This window comes from Amblyomma mixtum, chromosome 3 (assembly GCF_055824585.1).
Source record: "Amblyomma mixtum isolate Tamu chromosome 3, ASM5582458v1, whole genome shotgun sequence".
Classification (NCBI taxonomy): domain Eukaryota; kingdom Metazoa; phylum Arthropoda; class Arachnida; order Ixodida; family Ixodidae; genus Amblyomma; species Amblyomma mixtum.
Window position 1 is genome coordinate 209,204,723 of NC_143014.1, and position 21,834 is coordinate 209,226,556.

Here is a 21,834-nt window from a genome sequence, read left to right on the forward strand (position 1 = left end):
GTAAGTAGTATCCATCTCAGTGTTCAAAAAATCTAGAACGCGGTTACCCTCGGCGCTGTGGCCCAATAAATTATGGCTACATCGCGCCAAAATACACGCGCTTTCGAGAAGCTACCGGGCAAAGCAACCTCTCCAGTGCACGCAGCTCTTCGAGATAGCCAAAATTTGTTGATCCACAGCGCCGAAGGTAACCGTGGTTTCGGAATTCTAAAAATATTACTTATCGTGGGCTCGATAATTAAGGAGCTTAACAGTAATAATTAAAGAGGTATCTATCCAATATTAGTTAAGAGGTATCTATCCAATATTAGTTAACCAGCCTGCTAGTTAGCACGTCTTAACTCTATTCTGATATACTAAACCGCTGACAATGCTGTACCGAAAAAAGCCTATTTTTTAAAATTGCGTGAAATCTTAGTTCAGACACGCTGTATATCGTCGCTCGTTCTTCGCCCAAACGTCCGTTCGCAACGCTTCCGCTAACCTTTACTCGCTGCCTCATGTGCCGCCCAGATGCGTGCATTTCGCGGGCAAAATAAAGAAACGCTATCATGCCCTTGGCTGGTTGCCACTGAAATCGCGCCGCAAGAACGCGACGTTTTACGATCGATGTATTCCATCTCTAAGGCCGAAAGACTCGCGCGAGGGTCGAACAACGCGCGGCGACCGCTGCCGTCGCGAGGGGTTTCCGAGCGTAAACGGGCGAGCTAGCCGCGGCAGAAGCTGAGGTGTGCTGCCCGTACCCGCGAAGGTTGTAGCGAGGATGCAGTTCTTGGGAAAGAAACTGCGGTGTACCACCAGGACGGCATCAAACGCGAGCGCACCTGTGCGCTATTCTTCCAATGTGTAGCTTGACATCGATGTACGCGGCGACACTTCGCCTAGAACAATGACTGTACGCGTAAAGATCCAAACTGTAAGTGTTCTGTTCATTCGTCGGTGTTCGCGTTCGATTCCGACCTCACTGTACCTGCAACCGGATGAGCTAACACGACATTTGGGTTAGTGCCTGCTCTACGCTTAAGCGCCTGCGAAGCCTGTATGCAGAACTTTTTTTTTACAGCTAATAATAGTGCAAGACCAGGAATGCGCAGTCTGAACGAGGCTTTGATTCAGAAAGTTGTTGCGAGATCTTGGGTGAGAGGCCACCTGAGTCATGCGAGTTTCATTGGTATTATACCGCAACCCTGAATTTACTAGACAAACAGATTGAGTTGAGTAGTGAATGTAGTGCGATGTCCACGCCCGAAGGCCAATGTATAAAGAATGTTTCGCTGAAAACGAGCCTCGTTTCGATGTCACAATAGAAGGTCTTATTATACGAGAAAAAGCACATTTTTCATTTGTGGTGTTAGCGGGTCCCGACAAGGAAGAAGCGATACGAAGGCTGCGAAGTACTTTATTGGGCGACAGCTCAGATGCTTTCTCCGGCGGCGCTCATACAGGTGCTCGCTTTTGTAGTCACTGCTGACGTCACTTGGCGCGTCATCACGCGTCTCACTCGGCTCATCCAGAACGCCGGCACGCGTCACCTCCTCCACGAAGGCTGGTATCGGTCAGGCCAACACCCTCTGGTCAGGCGGCCTCCTGACTTGCCGAGGGTACCGCCCCGCATGCCTGCCTCCGCTGACCACGGGTGCAGGGCCAGTTGCGGAGACAGCGGTTGATGAGGGTGGCGGACAATCTGAACGTTCTGAATAACAGATCTCGGTCTCCTCCCCCAGCCCTACGGGGCGGTACCCTCGGCGAGTCAGGAGGCCGCCTGACCAGAGGGTGTTGGCCTGACCGATACCAGCCATTGTGGAAGAGGTGACGCGTGCCGGAGTTCTGGGTGAGCCGAGTGAGACGCGTGCAGGCGTTTCGTGTGGGCCGAGTGCGACGCGTGATGACGCGCCAAGTGACGTCAGCAGTGGCTCCACAAAAGCAAGCTCCTGCATGAGCGCCGCCGGAGAAAGCATCCAAGCTGTCGCCCAATAAAGTACTTCGCAGCCTTCGTATCGCTTCTTCCTTGTCGGGACCTGCAAGCACCACAACAATGTTATTCATTACTGTAGATTGATAAATTTTCATCTGTCAAAATTAAATAAGGAGTGAGCCCTACAGGGCTCACTATAACATGTAAATTAAGAAAACATAAGCCATGCACGCCATCTGCAACTGCCTTTTTAAATGTCGCGTGGTCACGAAAGGAATTCATCTTGCCTTTTTGTCCGATCGCATAGCCTACCACGCATAACGGGCGTCATAGCTACCCAGCGAAACATTTTCGAAAATGTTTGATCTCAACCTGACCATCCCATAGAGAGCATCTTACCTCCACAAAGCACGACTCTGTCATCTCCCTGCACGCAGACTACAAGGAAGAACATTCAGCAGGCGCGTCAATGGCCGCAAAGTAGCGCTGCCCTGAGGACTTTCCCCCGAACTGGCCTCTCAATACACAGATTCCAGATGTCCCCCTTGTGAACCCTTCTTCCGCCTCCGGTAACGCCTTCGCGACGTCTGCAGGTCTTGTCGCGCTCCTTGTGCTCTTAAAAATGTATCTTCGCCAATCTGGTGTCTGTGTGAACGGGGCCCCAAGAAAGTCAAGTGGACTGGCTTTCCATTCCGGCCGCCTGGTATTTTTTTTTCCCCGAAAAACAATAATAAATGTGTCTGCTACCATGTTACTGCTCTGTTGTCCTTTACTCAAGCACTCTCGCCAGGGAAGGAGACATTTGGTGCGACGGCGCCCTGCTGCGGCTGTAAGAAGAATACGCCAGCACAGCATGCACCCATTCAACCTTTCTCTGCTCCAGCCACTTCCAGAAGGGCGGGGAGTAGGGCGAGTTAGAAGTGCATGATCACACGCAATAAAGCCAGCGGAAGGAAAGCTACGCCACAAACTGGCACCATCCTGTTTTCTTCCGCTCCGCGGTGTTGCGCTCCTTCCGGTTGCGTTAATGCGTGTGATCCCCGCCACTTTCCTCCTTCAAATCGGTGCTCCAGTGCGCGGAAATCTCGCGATTGCCGCGGGCCAAGGACAAGAGGGGGACTACAGCGTCATGCCTCCAGCGGCGTGAGAGAGCACGTACAGAGAGAAGCCGCGAGAGCATGGGATAATAAAATAAACTTGTTAATATGCACGCGGGAAGTCCAGACTCTCTGCTTTTCTTGCCTCGCCTCAAAGACAACTTCTTCTTTAGAGGGCTCTACAACGAGGTGCACAGAACACATGTCGGCAGTTTGGAAACATTTGTTTATTGCGTATCGCGTAACGTACTTGTGAACGATGCTGCAATTTTTTTTTTCGGCAGGTTTTCACGGTAGTCACGCGCTGCAGTAAACATATTAAAATAAGGATAGAAAAAATTAGCACTTCCTGTACAGTCGCATTCTTCGATTCATTTCCATGGGCAAATAGGCTATGCCGACAGAACTACGGTCCATTACTTATGTCAAAGTCACAACCTTTTCCCCATGGTACTCGAGGAGATACTCGTCCCTCTGCACCAGGCGCACCTGAAATAGAAACAAAAGGGTTCTTATAAGTGTCAAAGTGCAGAGACGACCAGCTGTAGCAGCCACAAGCGGCATTTCAAACAAAAAAAGCAATGCGGACACTTTGTGCATAAAAATTTTGCAGCAAGTTAGATTATTTTGGAGAAAACAACGCTAGAAAGAAACGTTCCTAAAGAAGAAAACGAGGAGACTCTACAGATAACGAGAAAAAAAAACTTCAAAATAAATATCCAAGTTCTTTCTCGTCCTTTAACAGAAAAAATTTCCTCCACACTAAAGACGCAACACTTACGCAACACCTCATTTCGCAACACGCAGCATTTCCGTTTTGCGTTATCTTCTTCAGAGCTGAAGAACAAACAAAAATAAGCAAGCACGTTGCTTCACGTTCAGCGGCTTCTTTGACCGCAAACTTTGGCACCTCTGTAGTCCAGCCGTTCCCTCATCCGCCACTGCCGCCCTGTGAAGTCTTAGGCGCAACATGTCCAATTATCCCTTCTGAGGAAGTTCTGAATCTTTCTCTGTATGGGTTCAGAAACCTCCTGAACAATTTTTCAGGTAGAGTAGCGCGACTCAGACTACCGGGAGTTATCTAGCTTTCCAGAGACGAACCAAATATGTGGAATGATAACGTAGGATAACGAATAAAAGAAGACGGCTAAAGGAGACTGACGCAGTCAGGATAGTCACTACCTTGGTGATACCATGATTGACATGCAGCTTTCCGTTCCACAGCCTAAACCGAGTAGACATTGACCACATTGACGCCCAAATCAGGAAAGCGTATCAGATCGCTCTAGGACTCCCCCCTCCGATCATCGACGCAAAAACTCATGGAACTACGAGTTTTCAGCACCTATAACGACCACAGCGAAGCGGTTACATTCTTTCAGAAAGTCAGGCAAGGAGTCCAAGGTAGGAAGGCACCTACTAACGAGACTTGGCCACCGGGACGCAATAGGGGAGATCGAAAATTCGACGGACACACCAAAAACAGTAGAGAAACATTAGTGGTCAACCCAATACCAAAAAACGTGAGCCCCTTCCCAACACACGGAGAAGAGATGCGAGGACGAGAGCTCTAAGCCGATCGAAGCCTGGGAAAGAAATCAAACGTACTCCACGTGGATGTTTCGACGTACAGAGGCAGAAAGGCGGTGGTTGTAGCTGCAGAGAATAACCAGGGGCAAGAAATATCCGAATGTCAATTAGCAGCGGGGATACCCGCGACATCATGCCTAAGCACACCTTTGGACCCTTCCAGCGCGCATACTCCAACAGTGCCTTCCTTCATAAGAATAAAAATTCCCGGGCGATCAATGCGCCTGATGCGGAGGGGATTGCGTTAGCTTGTGGGCTCCGATTTCATGAGCCCACTGACTCGTGGCGCCCTCTTCGCGCAGTGACGCAAACTACAGCATGCGCCACGAATTTGTGGCGCCATCTGTGCGCAAAACAGTGCTCGCGGATGGCCGAACAGTCAAAAGCAGCGGCAAGCGAAGCTGATCTGTTTGCGACGCCAGAGAATCCAATCCGGCTCGAGGCTTTAGAATGGTAAGTTTTTATTTCTGCTACCACTTTCTCGGAGGCTTCAGAGACCGACGCCGATGAACAGAAAATCGCTACAATGGTGGTTCTAATGCTTACGCATAAAAAACAATTACGGAGAGCACTTACGACTGCTTATGTGCTTTGAATGCAAAAGCATTCTCTCATCATGAGCTCTGTTGCGAGGTTCATTAAAGATTCCTTCCTTCCTAAGGATATACCTACTCATTAGCATACAGTCGTAAGGAAAACCTTTATTCGCCAAGAAGTAAAGCGGTTTTGTGGTCTATGGGGCAATAAAGAAAAAAAAGATTTGTGGCCTATGGGATGCGTGCTCGCCTTCAGTACGAAGGTCCTGGTTCAATTCCCCGCACCTTCGGAAGAAATTTTATTTTTTCTTCTTTTCTGCAGACGTCAATAACTTATGGTCGACTGCTGACGTCATGTGGGAGCATGGTGACGTCATTGAGAAATTCCGTGCCATGGAAGGCGATGGAAGCCGGCGAGGTATTGACGTACGTTTATATTGGCGTGTGCACGCTGATCTAGTCCCCATGAGGTGACACACAAAGGGTGCTTCTCAGCTGCGTTCATTAGCTGTAAGTAAAGAACTCGTGTGGTGAAACATTCAGCAACTAAAAATCGGTGCAGAGCTTTCAACCTGAACTGTAAGAGCAACTACATCGAATGCTCCTGTCATAAATGTATTTCGTTTCTTTCCTGTAGCGATGCTAGTAACAAGCGTGTGGTAGCGTGCGCGGACGGGGTATCACAATAGGAGTGTGCCGGGAGCGACTTACGCGGGCACAGTGTCATGATGTTGCACAGCGTGGAGGGGTCACTGTGATACTTGAGGCCCATGTAAATGATGTTGGCGTTCTTGTCCGTGGCCAGTCGACAGGGTTTCTCGATGGCCGCCGGGAACAGCTCACAGATCTCGCTCACCCGGTACATCACCTGAACCTGCGATTAACGCGACATGCTTTATTCTCCCACCCTTAATTGGTCAGGTCCTTGGCTCAGACCTGCATTTTATAAATAAATTCATTCATTCGTTTGTTCACCCTCCAACTGGGTATGAGATTCAGCATTCGCCTCTGCAAGCGCACACAGGAGCTTTTGCCCTCATTCACTGGCTGCACCTATTAACCACACTGCCTGAAACCTATATATGCACGAAAAGTTGCACAAGTCCGTACAGAGCGATAGTGATGAGCGTGTCGGTGTGACCGCAAAACCAAATCGTGGCCAGAGCGCCAGCTTTAGAGCGCAGCACTTAGTCGCCCGTTTCTGGCTTGCGAGTCTTCGTCGTCGTTGTTGTCGGCCCAACCGGCAGATCTATAGCAGAGCGAAGAGCCTCACTTGGGAGGAGGAGGTAACTGTGCGCCGATTTAGAAGTGACTGACAAGTGTCCCCATTGCGGTGCTGCGCCCGACCAGTGTGACGAAAAACACTTGCTGTGGACTTGCCCGGCTACAGCATCCGTGAGACGACGCTTCATAAGGAAGGTAGGCCTGCGATGGGACGTTGCAGGCGACTATCGCAAATAGACACATGGTAATCGATTTATCGAGAACCTTTGTCACTTTTTAAGCAACGCTTGTCTACACTCCTTCTTCTAACTTTCTCACCCTCTCTCATTATGCGTAATGGCAAACATCTCGAATACAAAAAAAAGAGCAAGGCGAAGGATGAAAGTAAGGCGATAACGACGGGAGGGTGAGAATCAAAAGGCGGAGGGGGTAGCGGTGGAAAAAAGCCGGGCGGGAAGCGTAAGGTGCAAAGCAGAGGGGGAGGTCACGGCGGGAGCACCGGCGCTGGCTGTTGTGCAATGACTTTCTAAGCGCGTTAACGGGCCGCCGCGGTGGCTCAGTGATTTGGTGCTCGGCTGCTGACCCGAAAGACGCGGGTTCGATCCCAGCCGCGGCGCTCGCATTTTGATGGAGACGAAATGCTAGAGGCCCGTGTACTGTGCGATGTCAGTGCACGTTAAAGAACCCCAGATAATCGAAAACATCTTCCACCATGGCATCCCTCATAGCCTGAGTCGTTTTGGGACGTTAAACCCCCACAAAGCCAAAGCCAAAGCCTAAATGCGTTTACAGTTAGCCCCCATGCTTAAAACGCGCACCCCAACCAGCTGCGCAAAGGCGACTGCGGTGGATACGCTAGCAAGCAAATACCCAGCAACTCATCAGATTCAGGCAGCGCACATTGCAGGGTTTATGAAAAGCGGTGGACTGCCCTGCCCAAGTGAGGCGATTCCTTGCGCAAAGATTGTGGGACATTTAAATGTCGCAGAGGTGCGTAACTGATTAAGTTCGAATCAGAGTAAGATCTACCACAAAACTGATAGTCGCAACTGGAGACAGCTATGAGTCGGCAGTCGAACCGTCAACCATGAGCACACACATTTGTGGGGTCCAAGCCACTTAGCATAGGAATGGCACGAGCTACTCAGAACATGCGGTGCCAAGAGCCACCTGGCCCACAATAAACGAAGGCGCGTCCTTTGTGGCTTCAGTGTTCCTCCTTGAAGCAATGAGACAAGCACGTTGCAACAGCAGCAAACGCAGGAGATGACGCCGCAGTCAGGCAATGGTTGCACCGTGCAGCTTACACATCACTGAGGAGCGTTCGTTCAGCGCGATTGTTTAGAGGCCTTGTGCGACAAAGCGGCAACGCTTCACATTTGTAGCTTAAGCGTCGTCGAAGTTTTCTGCCTCAGTATAACGAAAAATCAAGTTTGTTCAAACTTCGCATCAGGGAGTACCGTAATCGTCGGTCAAGTTTTCGTTACACGCCCGTATACATTTGCGTACAGCGGTTAATGTGCGCGGAATCCTTACCGCATGTGCGAAGAAGCCGTCACACGCTTTGCACAGCTCAGCAAGCATGTGTGCCTCGGCAGTCATGCTTGACCTCTGGTGACGGTATACAGCAATGACATGAAGGCTCTGCGGATGTGAATCGGATCTTTTGCGGGGAATCCGCATATACGACGTAGATCCTCTTCTCAAGCAAATTATAGATGGCGTTCGCCGAGGCGTCGCCGGTACGTTAAAAGCTACTTTAGCGATACGCTGCACCAGCGACGGCGTTTCGTGAAACTGTTATGCAGCCTATGTTTGCGTCAATGAAACGTACGCACCATTAAGAAGCGCGCCCTCGGTAGCCAACAAAACTATGCGCGCGCGCATATATCTATACTTACTGCAGTTCTGTTCATCAGGCACCTTTCCACGTAGTCTATGGATGACTTGCAGAAGCTACACTGCGGTGTGTCGTCGGCTGCAGAACAAAACAAATAAGAAAAATAAAACAATAGGCAATGAAGCTAACGCGCAAGATAAATGGCAACGACAGATATATGGAGTCATTGCCACGCGAATGTGGCAATATAATGTAGGTGTCCCGCTGAATGCGTCACGACCGCCATTCTAGTAAATGAAACAAAGTTGATGTTGATGAGCAGCGAGTCGTGACGATCAGCGGCAGGCAGCAAAGACGGTCACGTGACACGTGCGCCACCGAATGCTCTCTGCTTGCATGTGTGGCTGCGCGTGTTCACCGGCCACGCGGGTTCGGTTTGGCGCAGCGATAGGGCCACAATTTGTTGCGCCGCACTGACGAGCAAAATCATATTTTCGAAATTCTAAAATTTATACGGCTATCACTGCCAACGGACACGAGCACAGCATGGCCTAAACCAAGAAGGAGGCATCACTAAACACGGCTTTTTGACACGTACGTCGACTGCTGAAATTTCTCCAGCATTCAGGTGGAGAGAGAGATATCCACTATAGGGGGGAGGCCAGACTAAAAACGGCTCGCCAAAAATTATAAATGACTAAGAATAGCACAGCAAAACTGAATAAAAGAAGCGATAGTGAATGGAATCAGAATTGGAGTATATTGGTTGAGTTAAACACAATGGAATCAGAGTTGGAATGGTTTGGTTTATGGGGTTTAACGTCCCAAAGCGACTAAGGCAATGAGAGACGCCGTAGTGGAGGGCTCCGAAAATTTCGACCACCTGGGGTTCTTTAACGTGCACTGACATCGCACAGTACACGAGCCTCTAGAATTTCTCCTCCAAAGAAATTCAACCACCGCGGCCGGGATCGAACCCGCGTCTTTCGGGTCAGCAGCCGAGCACCATAACCACTGAGCCATCGCGGCGGCTAGAGCTGGAATAGATTGGCGAGTAAAAGAAAAATGATATCGCATTTTCTCTACACCGATCTAATTGATCACCCTTACACTTTTCGGCATGACGTGCCGCCCCCCCCCCCCCCCCTCCCCTCTCTTCACTTACTGGGTGCGCGTCCACGACAAGCGGAAATCTTTTTTCTTTTCGTGACTTCCATGTTTCGAAAACTTCCACCTGTACATTCAGAAACTTGCGTATGCACATCCACTGCGGGAGCACTTCACTATATGCCGGAATTTTTGTCTCCGTTTTAGTCAGCAGGCATTGCAGGGTTAACTTCCTTGTCTTTCCTTTCTTCTATCTCTCTGTCTCCCTCCCTCGGTCTCGGTCTCGGTACCGTTCGGACACACGGGGCTACCTTTAATGAGGGCGGCGACAGCAGTGTCCAAAAGCGCACAATATTAGCGACGCATTCAACTCGGCGTGTAAACGGCGTGCGCTAAATGCTTTTCTTTATCCCTATTTTGACACGCGTGCAATCTTGGGCGCGCACAAGGCTCACTGGTTTGAGCGCTCGGCTACTGAGCCGTAGTACCCGGGTTCGAACCCGACCGCGGCGAGCGCGTTTCGATGGAGACGAAACGCAAAACGCTCCCATGTGCTGTGCGATGTCAGGTTGTCGAACTTATTCCGGAGACCTCCACTACGGCACCTCTCACCTTCTTCTTTCACTCTCACCTTCCTGCCTTCCCTCACGGCGCGGTTGAGATGTCTACCGAGAAGTGTTACTGCCCCATTTTCTTTCCCCCAAAACCCCATTTTTTTCGTACCTCGGTTGACTACGGTGTATGCTCAAGTACGTCAGAAATCATTACACATACAGCAGCCTAGCCGGTAGCAAAGGGAAAAAGTGGTAGGGTTTTAACGTAATTAAAGCGAGTAGACGTGTGAAAGCATATGTTCAGCCTGGTTGGCTTATGGTTTTGCTTTGCTGGGTCGTCGGCACGTCTGGCTACGATATTAGACTCAGGTTAAGCTCGGATCGAAGTTAAGCTGATCGCAATAAAGAAAAAAAAAAGTTAAGCTGATCTGATCTGTTCGCGCTCTCGTGCAGTGGCCAGCGAGGCTGATCTGTTCGCGCCGCCGAGGGTTCGAATCCCAGTCGCGGCGATATTTTTTTTAAGCACCCTCAAGGCCAGGGGCGCCACAAGATTCTTAGTTGGGTTTGACCTGTGAAGTAGCGCTTTCGCACTAAAAAGAAAATAAAAGGCATACGCACCGACAGTTTTTTTCTGCACTGCTGGGACACGGCTTGTCGTTTTCCGCTTCCTCCGTTTGTCCGCTCCCGTGTGTCTGTCGGAAGTTTCCAAGAGTCCCTGCATGCAACACCTTGTGTCCCGTTCTAATCCGGCAGGCGGGGGAAGAAGGGACGAATGCAGCTCCGTCGAACCGTGGTGCTTCCACCAAGCATACACAGAGTAGCCCAACCGCGTGGTGGTTCAGAACGTTTCTGGTCTACGCCCAAGAATTGGTGCCCCACTTTGCACGTGTCTGAAGCCAATGCCGTGCGTATTGTGAAGCTCGTACTGCGCCCGTAACATTGCGAACTATTGAGCAGTCATTGGAGCTGCGCTCATCATCTAGCACCGTGCTCTAGACAGCGCGTCACCTCATCTAATGCATTATATTTGTCGCCTATCAGCACTTTTTTGTTGTCCAAATCTTAAAAACACCGCATAAGCAGTAATGAACTGCAACACTAACGAACAGACTGAACGGGTACCAAAATGGCAGCTGCCTGCTGGGGCAGCCTGTGCACGTTCGCGTAAAATAATTGAAAGAAGGAAAAAAACATGCAAACCACAGCCATGAAAAAATAGCGCAAGCCTTGAACACTGCTCCTGCCATTTGCTCCAGAGCGTATAGACCTTTCCATCGGTCGAGGAGGATGTCGAAACGGCCCCCCTCTGGGCTGTTGCAAACCGGTTCCGCTGCCGCTTCCACCGCGCTTGCGCGGGTCCAGTGCACACAACAGCCCAGTGAGCAATGTGGCGACGCCCAAGGAGTCCTCATTCGAAAGGCAAAACAGCGACAGCTGTGCTGAATGCGTGCTGTGCATTGCTTGAGCGACTTTCGTGACATTTCCGTCTGCAGCAATTACATGCAGCCCAGCTCTTGGGACCAAGACTACACGGCTTAATTAGCTCTCCCCTCGTAGCCTCCACTATAGTGAACTAGGTTGGGACTCTCCCGCCCCACTAACGTATCGCGGGTAGGCGTGCGGCGGACAGACTATCGCGTACGCTTCGGGGAATGCTGCACATACAGCTCTTTCTGTAAAATTCAGCGTGACGGACTTCAGCTCTGCTTTGCTCACCGTCGCCTTTGTGTTCGACGTTGTTCACCCTCGCCGCGAAGACGGGCCTTTGCGGACCATAGCAGAGGTTATAAGTCTAAGTCAGAGCTTAGGGCTTCAAAGGTACACTTTTTTTTATTGTATCTGTGAAATATGTTGGCGATTGAAGCCCACTGGGCTGCCCGCGATCACAGCAGTACTATTTGGTTAAGATGATTACGACCTAGTGCTAAACATGCTCACGACACCTGACAATTCGAAACGTGGAATCCGCTTTCGGGAGGCACCTGAAACGCCTTGCATATTAAGCAAAGAGTATTCGGTACGATTAGGGAGCCCAACTTTCCCGGGACTTGCTCTCTCCTGCTGCCAGTGTTAAACCTGCACGCGTAAAAAGCTCTGCTTGAATATCTTTCTTTAGATGGGAATTCGACTTTAGTTTCCAAGGAAGGGCGAGTTTACGAAACGTGCAGGACCACTTTGCTTCCTTCTTTACTTTACCAGGCACTGCTGATGTGTCCTCCACGTACAGGTCATGATGAAAAATCCCGCCTTACGAAGTTCACCTCCGATTTGCTTGCCGTCACCTTTGTGTTTGCAGTTGCTCACTCTCGCCGCAAGGATGGCCCTTTGCAGCCCATCGTAGAGATGTAAGCCTGTCGTCGGAACCTTCCCAGACACCAAACGTCCTGAGGACGTCCCCAAGTGGTCAGGACGTCCCGATCCCAAACAGGGCATTCTGAGTACCTTTTGAGCGCGTAGATGGCTAAATGTCCTCAGGATGATGTCCTCAGTTTGTACTCTGCTGGACGACTCGAAGATGAAAATTCCTGAAATGTCCTACCATCGTCCTGTCGCAGGGGAATACTGTGGAATTGAACTGAGATAAAACCACTTATATCTCTCGCGCTCGGCTCTGATTACTTAAAAACTGCAGGTTTATTAAAATATATCTGTGTACAATCGATATAACGAAGGAAATTATTGTGACCCAAAATATTATACGCCCCGCCGCGGTGGCTCAGTGGTTACGGCGCTCGGCTGCTGACCCGAAAGACGCGGGTTCGATCCTGGCTGCGGTGGTCGAATTTCGATGGAGGCGAAATTCTAGAGGCCCGTGTGCTGTGCGATGTCAGTGCACATTAAAGAACCCCAGTTGGTCGAAATTTCCGGAGTCCTTCACTACGGCGTCCCTCATAGCCTGAGCCGCTTTGGGACGTTAAACCCCAATAAACCAAACCAAAATATTATACGCGTTGAGAAGATATCTCAATATTTTTCCTTGTAATCTTGGTCTTGTGTACTGCATGCTTCTGATAGGATGGGACTGTTAAGATTTTTGGCCTACTCCTGTTCTCCATTCAGGCAGCAGAATTCAAATCCAGATAGAGCTGTAGCTCTCTGCGCCCCTGGACATGGTAAATCAATGCTGCACCTCTTCTCTTTGCTTGTTTTGGTTAGCTTCTCTTATATTAGCTTTGAATGCGGCACTCGTATGAAAACAAAAGTAGTACTGAAAACGTCCCCCAACACGATCCTCAAGATATCCCGAGAATTCGCAACGGGCAAATGGATCCCAGTTGGACTGCTTGAGGACGAGATAGGGACAACTTGAGAACGTCTGAACATCCTGATGTGGGCATCCTGAGGTCATACTGGACGTTTTTGCGTTGTCTGGGCTGGGTCTCAAAATTGTCTCCTTGCCTTGTTTGTGTGCCTGCGCGCGTGTGCGTGCATGCGTGCGTGACACATGTGGAGGACACCTTTTGGCTCACAAGTTAGCGTTTTTGCTCCACAAAGAAGCGGTTGAAAACGTGTAGCACCTTAATAGCTTGACCATCCAAAATTTATGAAGCCGAACACTTTCATGTTCTGACTAATCATGTAAAGGGATCGTTCGGTTCATAGCCCTTTTCGAGCTGGTGCCGTCGCTACAGGCTGAAGTAAGTTAAAGCCCCTGAAAAAACTAAAGTAGCGACCCTCTTCTATCCTCCTCCCCCGCGCGCCGGGCGAACGACTTTTGTTTTCTTTGTGATTTCATGTGACTGCGGTGGCGACCTCTAGCCCGCTCCGAAGGAACTAACGCCCCTTTTCAAATGGTTGCGCTGGATTCCCGTACTTGCCGAGTTCTCTATGTCTCCGCATTAATCGTGCGTTCCGCTGCATAAATACATCGGTGACTTAGGAGAAACATTTGCATGCTTCACTGAATCGTCTAAAGGCAATAATGAGCACGCATAGATGGACTGTTTTGGTAGAGCCGCACGCGCACCGTGTCCGGGTGCGCCGGGCTTTATGCGGCGTGCCAAGTTTGACATCGAGAGTGGGGCGCGCATTGAACGTGACCGTGAATCACGAGGCCGTAGAATGAATTTGCGGTGATCTGTTTTGGTGAAGAGTATGCAAACAGAACGACCGTCCCCGCCGGAACGCTGGACGTGCTACAACGGATGCACAGGCTTGACATTCTAAAAGGCACCTGCAAGTGAAGGCATTCTTAATTCGCGTGGTACATCCGCTCTTCTAGTGGCTTTTAGTTTTGGTCTGCTCTGCTGAAGTGTATCGCGGACCAGGTAAGACGCTTGAGGGAGTGCTCGAAATACGGTATGAAGGCCACGCTAAGTGTGTACTTATCTGTGCCTCCCCTAATATTCTTTTGCTTGCATGAACTGTAACGATATAGACTCCCGCATTAAAATTTTCTTTGGAATAGTTACTTAGTAAGGAGAAAACCTACCTCGCAAATATCCTTCGCCTGCCAGCAATGGGATAATAAAGTTCTACATAAATGTTTCATCGGTATCAGTCATTTAGTGAAAAGCAAAAGCTTTTAACACATCTGTCCGATAATCTTCCATATTCGTATAGTCGCTATTAGAGCACTGCACGGGCCTTAATTATTCACGCGTCCCGAGCCCGTCAACCTTTTTCGTTACCCGCCCCAGCCCGGCTCGATTTTTTCGATATAGGCCCGAACCCGGCCCGCGAGGTATAGACATGCCCGGCTCAGGCTCGGAAACAGCCCGAGTACTAAATGCACATCGGTAAAGCGAAAGCCTTTTGTTATACGGATCTCATTTAAAAAAAAAAAAGCGGCTACAATACTTTTAAAGACTGAGATAGTGGAGGCCTCACTGTGGGCAACGTTAACAAAAAAAAAAAAACGTTTTAGCATTAATAAAAGAGGTTATCACAGATTTGCTCGCATTCATAGCCTCCTTCTAACTAGTTAGGCGTCAAGGGGAAGCGAGAACGCGGAATTGATGTTACAAAGTATTTGACAGGAAACGCGCGACCCACTTACGATGGGCACTATATCACGCATACCCACAGCTACTGGTCATATTTCGAGATTAAACGCAAGCCAGCGCGCGACAGCTGGTGTTTCCACCAGCGGTGCCTACGGTGCCTTGGCGCGATAATTTTCTTTTTGTCTTTTTCTTTAATATATATATATAGATATATATATACTATACACGCAAGCACGCGCGCGACTGCAGAATGTAACGCTTGCGCTTCACCATGTCAGAGCGCAGTTTGATCTGCGCTTATAGTACGCATGTATGTCTAACTGCGGCATGCGCTCAAATTTAAGGAACGTCACTCTAGAGTTAGACGTGTGCCTCGGGTCACTTACACGTTTGCGTGCGTGCAATCACGATGCGCTCAACGCAAGCGCCCTTATGTCGAGCTTACTGCGGCCATACGCTCGATCGCGAACAAACCACTGCACAGCGTAGCTTGAAAAAAAAAAAAACAAGGAAAACTCGGCAGCTATTGAAAGCACGTCCCTTACGTCGCAAAGTCTGGTCGATGGCGTTGCATTAAAATTCGCCCGGCCAATTCTGTGTAACCAAACCTTCCTCCGGCCCGCGTCGGTTTTCGATGATCGAGAAGAACCGCTTTCCGCCGTCGTGACGGTTCTTGCACCCGAAGGCGCAGCAGCCCGTCATGCCGCACAGATAGACGGCTTGAAGTTAGGTGACTGACACACGTTCCGAACAAAACAAAAGCCGCTGTTCTTCACAGCAAGCAAAAGCGCAGTGTCCGCAACGACGCCTGCCGAACCTACGGTGCGCGGTTGGAGCGGACAATATGGCGTCTGCGGCGGCGAAAAGCGCGGGTTTAAAGGACTTTTGCGCGCGAAACCATCGGCCAATGGGAAGAGGCGACGGGCGCAGGAGAGGGAGAGGCGGCGTTCTGCAAAGGTTGTCGCTACTTTAAAAATTTCCAGGGGCTTTAAAGTAAGTGCCTGGATCATGCACCAAAGCTCGGAAGAATAAAACAAAAATAAACGAGGAGAGCCAAAATGAAGGAGGGGGAGGGGGGAGTGACCGTCCTTTTTAGGTTTCAGGCACCCGAATATTGCTTCCAGTTCTATGAAAAAAAGGCACACCTTCACTGTATCGCAAATCCAAAGATACAGCCTACTCGCAGCAGGCATGCGCAGAAAGGGGGCAAGGGGCCCTGGGGCGTGCCCCCCCCCCCCAGTAGACATGGGGAAGGGAGGCGCAAGTTTTGTACCATACTGTTCTATGTTACTCAGAAGGCACGAATGGGCGCTACTATGAACTTTGGCCCTCGTTATAGAGAGACAAGTACATGCCTGTGGTCATATATAACCACCGCCAAGTCGATTCCACATATGCCGGTACGTATCACCGAGAAAAATAGAAGCACGGACTCGAGTGCGCCAAAATGCCTTCGATACACACCAATGATGCCACGCTAGCATCGGATGCTCAGCGTTTTTCTGTGCTCTCCGAATCCGCTCCCCTTTTCTCGCCGCACACGTGTACAAGGGCGCGTGCCTTAGTGCACGCTTTCTCCCTTTAGCACCCTCCTCGCAGAAGCAATTTAAGCCGCTCAATTAAACGCAATTTACGTCGACGTGCCACCCGTCCACGTTGTTGCGAAACGAAACACTGCGGCAAGAGAGGCGGGAGCTAGTGTCCTAACTTGTCTTCCGATTTCGTCGCGACGTCACCTACGAAATGCGCTACCCAACCCTACCCGATGTCGGCTCTCCTGTGTTTTGCACCGCGGCCTTTGGATATTCCCTACAGCATCCCTTTATCTTCACGCTTTGCAAATACCCCGTGGACACTTTCGCGCCTATATATACCATTATCCGGGACGCGGTCCTTACTTAAACATCTTCTGTTTCCACTGCTTCCCAAATGCTTTCTCTACATATCAGAACATTACACAATTCAACGTTTAACAGAACTGACATGAATTGTGCTGAAATATTGAAATCTCTGCCCAGAAAGCATATCGGGCTGTATAAAGTGACATAAGCGTGCATATCGCTATCGTTCAGTGTAGGTACTGTCTTTGTCAAAAGTAAAGAACCCAATGGTTTCCATCTAAGCCGTGCAGTGGGGCTCTCTTTTAGTATCCGCGGAAGTACTACCTTTCGGAGGGGCGACGGCGACAGCTCCTCTCACCTTCAAGAGATTCGGGACGCCGGCGAAGCATAACGAGCCGCACAGCATGGTCCAGAGGCAAACCCCATGGGCTCTTTACTTTTGATAAAGGCTGTACACTCGCACCGCTCAGGTAGTACGTCTCCAAATGCGGCCACATGTGGGCTTTCTGCAGCATTAAATTCAATTTTTTTCATCCATTCTTTTTAATCGTGACGAGCTGTACCACAACCAACAAGAGTCGCCTGCAGTGACCTTAAAACTGATTACGGAATTCGTTGCGGAGCCATGCAGGACTGCAAGCATAATTAAGGACAATTGTGGGAAGATTATTAAAATTTCGGTATAGCCTCCAGGTAAATATGAAATGAGCCTACTATACTTGAGCCACAGAAGTGCGCGAACCTTGGCTACTTCAGTGCGTACACCTGCACGAAGCGGCGTACACACGCGTATGCCTAGGAGCAGCTTCGCGCAAGCTGACCACGCACGAGTATACATATTACTGAACTAGAAATATAACATGTTATAGCCTATAAGGATGCCTAACACGTACGACAGGCATCAGCGAAGTTAAGGAAACAATTTTTTTTTTGCCGCTGTTGTGCTTTTTTTTTTTTTTAAATTGCACGCCTCAGGATGGCTTGTAACAAATAGATGCCAAGCCCACTTCAGTTTAGCTGTAGATCTACAGCGCCCATTACCAATTTTTAAAAATACGCTTTTGAAGCTAAAAAGATGGCTTTTGCGGCATAATAATATCAGTGTCAGCGGACGTCAGAAGAGAGGTGAATCGTGTTAACTAGAAAGGTTAACTAAATTCTAATAGTTAACTTTTCAACTATAACAGGAAATACCTGGTTGCAATCTAAGATGTGTAGCTGAACATAAGTAATAGCAAATTCCACGAGTGTATGATGGGGGGGGGCTAGTTGGTATGACATAACGAAACATAAAACTGCGCGCAGCACAGGACACAGGGCAGAAGTAGACAGTACTGTGCTCATCCTGTCTACTTCTGTCCTGTGGCCTGTCCTTTGCGCAGTTTTATGCTTAAGTAATAGCGATATGAGTTTTTCAAATTCCGAAAGCGCGATTACCCTCGGCAGGTGCTCCACAAATTCTAGCGCAAATTGAAATTCGCGCGCCTGCGTTGCGCACAAAGCGATGCCCACCTCGTCCACGCCGTGGCAGGAGCACAGAGCAGCGCAGAGCGGGCCAATGTTGGTGAGGGAGAGACAGAGAAGGTCACGTGGCATGCTTGCAAGCGACGCGATTTGATGGACGTCGCTGAGCGCACACAGAAGGCGCGCGATTTTTGAACAGTGCGATATATGGACAAAATTTGCCGAGTCACAGCGCCGACGGTGACCGCGTTTTCGAAATGTTAAAAATAGATATGGCTGTTAGTAATGGTAAGCTCCAAATCTGATTGCAACCAGGTGCCTACCTGTAATAGTTAATTTTTTTAACTATTAGAGTTTAGTTAACCAGCTTACTAGTTAACATGATTCACCCGTTTTCTGACGTAAGCCAACACTGGTATTACATTGTCGGAAAATCCATCTTTTTGCCTAAAAAAGCCTAGTTTTAAAAATTAGATCCGGGCTTCTCAAAAACACCTGGTATAGTTATTTACCTGACACAAGGAACAATTAAGTTGCGGCTTGCGTCCGCCTAGAGTATAAGCAAGACGTCGTATGCTTTCATACAAGGCTTGGTACCACCCAGGAGCCTGGAAGCAAACTTTCAAATGCTAACAGAAAACCAATACCACGGCTTCTATTCTTGAGTGGGCTTCACAGAGCTTCGTCGACTTCAAAGGTTCGCCCGATTTTGCCCAGCAGGAAAAAATTCAAATGACGTTAGACGTGTACAAATATGGTTCATAAATCTAAATCGATACAATTAAAATGAATAATTTTTTTCATACTCAAACAAATTAGTCAATTATTGTTCACCAAGTGGGAAGAACACTTGCACACACGGACTGTTTAACACTAATCAAAGTAAATCTTAGAAGCTAGTTTAAAGCGCACGTTGCTTTACTCTCCAGTAGTATAGGGCGCAGTCCATTAGCCAAGTCACTACGATCAAGCACGATGCCATGGTGTTTTGCAGCAGTTCCAGTGAGGGCCACTGTGAAGGCTAAGGAAAGCCTCTTCCTTGCTTAAGCTGCCACGAATGCTGTCAACACTGCTTCTCTCTAGGTTACTAATTCAGAGGTAGCCAGACGCCGAGATGAAAGCAAACAGCTCCATCTTAGCAGCGGCAGTACGCACCTCGAGTTCTATTAAAAATTACTGCATAAGCTACTAAATTTTTGCGTTTCTCGTAAATCACAAGGACCTCGCGAAAAATTGGTCCTGTGAACAATTTGGGCAAAAGGAGTGTTAAGGGGCCCATCACCTCTGCTTCGCAAAAGTTCATAATCATGAAATATTCAGATTGCGACTTTACCAGAATTTGCAAAATATGGAGCTTGCGAAAAATGTCGTTCATAGCATTTTACATCGACAGTACTCTCATCTAGATGCGGATGTTCGATATAGAACCTATTTCTCTGTATCAGAGTCTAATAAGAGCTCCTTTTTCAAGCGAATGCACAATTCAAGACTGCTTTGTGTCGCCGTAGTGCTCACTTGCAAGCTAGCCCTCGCAACAGTCAAATATCCTCATTATACCTAAGCAACACTTATCATCATAAATTAAAATGTATCTGGTGTCCCGGTGAAACCATGAATGCAGGCCAGAAACAAATAGGAGCTACAGATAGACTTTTGCTCAGATTTTTCAGCCCATGTTCTCGGCTACAGATATTTACACCTTCAATATGTGGCAGCGACATCTACCGAATACATAGTTATGTGACCAAACTCGTATTTACACAAAATTTGCAAACTTGCATAGCTGCCAATATGGACAAAGCATTGTGCAAGACCGCACAAAGTGCCCTTTATGACACAATTTTTTAAAGCATAACTATACAAAAGTGTGGTAAGCACTGGCTTCTAACAACATTTAGGCACAGCAGGAGCTGCGCTGCTTTAGAGAAGCTAGTGGTAACAACTGCGCATAGTGAAGTAAGCAGGATCTGATGATGTTCAGTCTTCTTGAAAGGATTCTAGCTGCATACACTCCAGATCGACATGCAGCACATTTCTGGAACAGTGTTCATAGCAGATGGAGAATTGTTGTAAAATAAGTCTTGCCTCTTTTGCACGCATGCATGGATAGAAGAGCGTACATGCCCATACACGTTAATGCAGAAGCAATGCAACAATCCTCACAGCACGTGCCAAAATGACAACCACATTGTTGGACGAAAGATATTCCTCCAAAGGCTTGGAGTGCATTTGTTCCAAGTTTCTCAATTTCAGTATCGTGATCACCAACACTCACTTATCCCTGCATCCAGTGCCCACCAATCGAAGAGTTCTTTAAAATGTTTAACGTTTCTAAAGCAACTGCTGTCGTAAAGGGCACTTGAGGTGCCAAGCTTTCCTTTATACAAAAGCAAAAAATTCTTAAAAAATGAGGTATGCGCTCACATAAGAAGGTCAAAGCGTATAAAAAAAAATTGATGACGATTACACGTGAGGCAATGCGGTTGACCAGATCTAGCTATCAAGACACAATCACGTTTCAATCCCATTTACTCATCGTCTATAGCACACATGCAAGCTGCTCCGGCCTTCCTCCACGTTTCTTGTCCTCGATGCATCTGAATTCTGTGAAAGCCAGCGCAAGGGGACTGAAAACAGGGGAAAAGCTATGTTCTGGAGAGGTTGCACATGTCTTTTTTTGGCGCCCCTTTCTTCAAGTAGCAAAGAATAGGGGAAATGAGGGGCTTGCTATGTCATGTATTTAGGGCCCTTCATTCTCTCTTTTTTTACTTTGGATGCAGGGGGCTAAAAATTGGACGCCGTTTATAAAGTTCAAAATTTGGTGAAAATTGGGTTTTTAAAAAAATTCCACTATATTGTGGCTTCTTGGGCTACATTTGCCACCAAATTACTAATACAAGCACTCATTTTTGTTGCCCAGCATAGCATGATGCATTTTAGTCAATTATTTAAAAGCAAATAGTAAACGATCTGTGCTAGACCTGTCTGCCCACCTTTGCATGTACGCTACAATACAAAGTAGGTTAATTTCAAAGCGATCGCTATAAACGCACAACAGTGTTTGAGCAGACAGACAACACAGCTAGTGCTTGAAAACGACTACGGTGAAATGAACTCATTCTGCCGCAAGCCATGCGGATCATAAGTGGTATAGGAAGTTTAAAATTGGGAATCAAGCACCTATCTATTGAATAGGTTCAATATCTGAGTTTTCCCACATGGCATATTTAGCTTTCTGACCTGACAAGCTGCAGTCTCTTGAAGGTACCTTTTTGAGTAGAATTTTGAGTTTAACCTGTATTCTATGGTATTAATCGAGATACACGAATTGGGCAAACTGGGTTTTCCCTAACAAGATGCACCCTGTACATGTATCACTAAAAAAGCCAATAGGCTTTGCAACCAAGAAAAGCATAGAAGAATGTTAATGTTTTTAAGAGTGGTGTTAGTTAGGGACCGAAACTGCATGATAATTTTAGACAGGAGTTAATTTTGCAGAACATACAAAAAAGGGCAACCATTAGCTGCCGACAGGAGCTAAACCAATGACCTCAGCATGTTGTGAAGGGTGCTCCACCACAGCAGCTGCTCTCTCCCCTCCTGCTTTTCAAGGTATTATTTATGTTACGTGTAGCCTAACCATGACAGTGCACACCAGCATCAAACCCAACCATAGTGGTGGACATGCCATTTCGAAATGTTTACAAGTAGCATCATTGA

General features: G+C 48.3%; 1 protein-coding gene across 1 annotated transcript; it reads right to left on the minus strand.

The window, feature by feature from the left end:
* Positions 1 to 3,219: 3,219 nt before the first annotated feature.
* Positions 3,220 to 11,929, minus strand: LOC149353500 (uncharacterized). The gene is made up of 4 exons (XM_089582605.1): positions 10,482 to 11,929; positions 8,264 to 8,340; positions 5,850 to 6,012; positions 3,220 to 3,501 (listed from the first exon to the last, which is right to left on the minus strand). Exons 1-4 carry the CDS (start codon positions 10,582 to 10,584, stop codon positions 3,419 to 3,421), a joined length of 426 nt encoding a protein of 141 aa, XP_089438731.1. The 5' UTR covers positions 10,585 to 11,929; the 3' UTR covers positions 3,220 to 3,418.
* Positions 11,930 to 21,834: the final 9,905 nt, after the last annotated feature.

Bases quoted from the DNA above. Each gene is read 5' to 3' on its own strand.
- LOC149353500 (XM_089582605.1), bottom strand. From the start codon at position 10,584: ATGCAGGGACTCTTGGAAACTTCCGACAGACACACGGGAGCGGACAAA. The intron at 6,013-8,263 runs GTAAGTATAGAT...CGTTAATCGCAG, and splicing joins GCCTGATGAACAGAACTGCA to GTTCAGGTGATGTACCGGGT. The intron at 3,502-5,849 runs GTAAGTCGCTCC...TTTCTATTTCAG, and splicing joins CATCATGACACTGTGCCCGC to GTGCGCCTGGTGCAGAGGGA.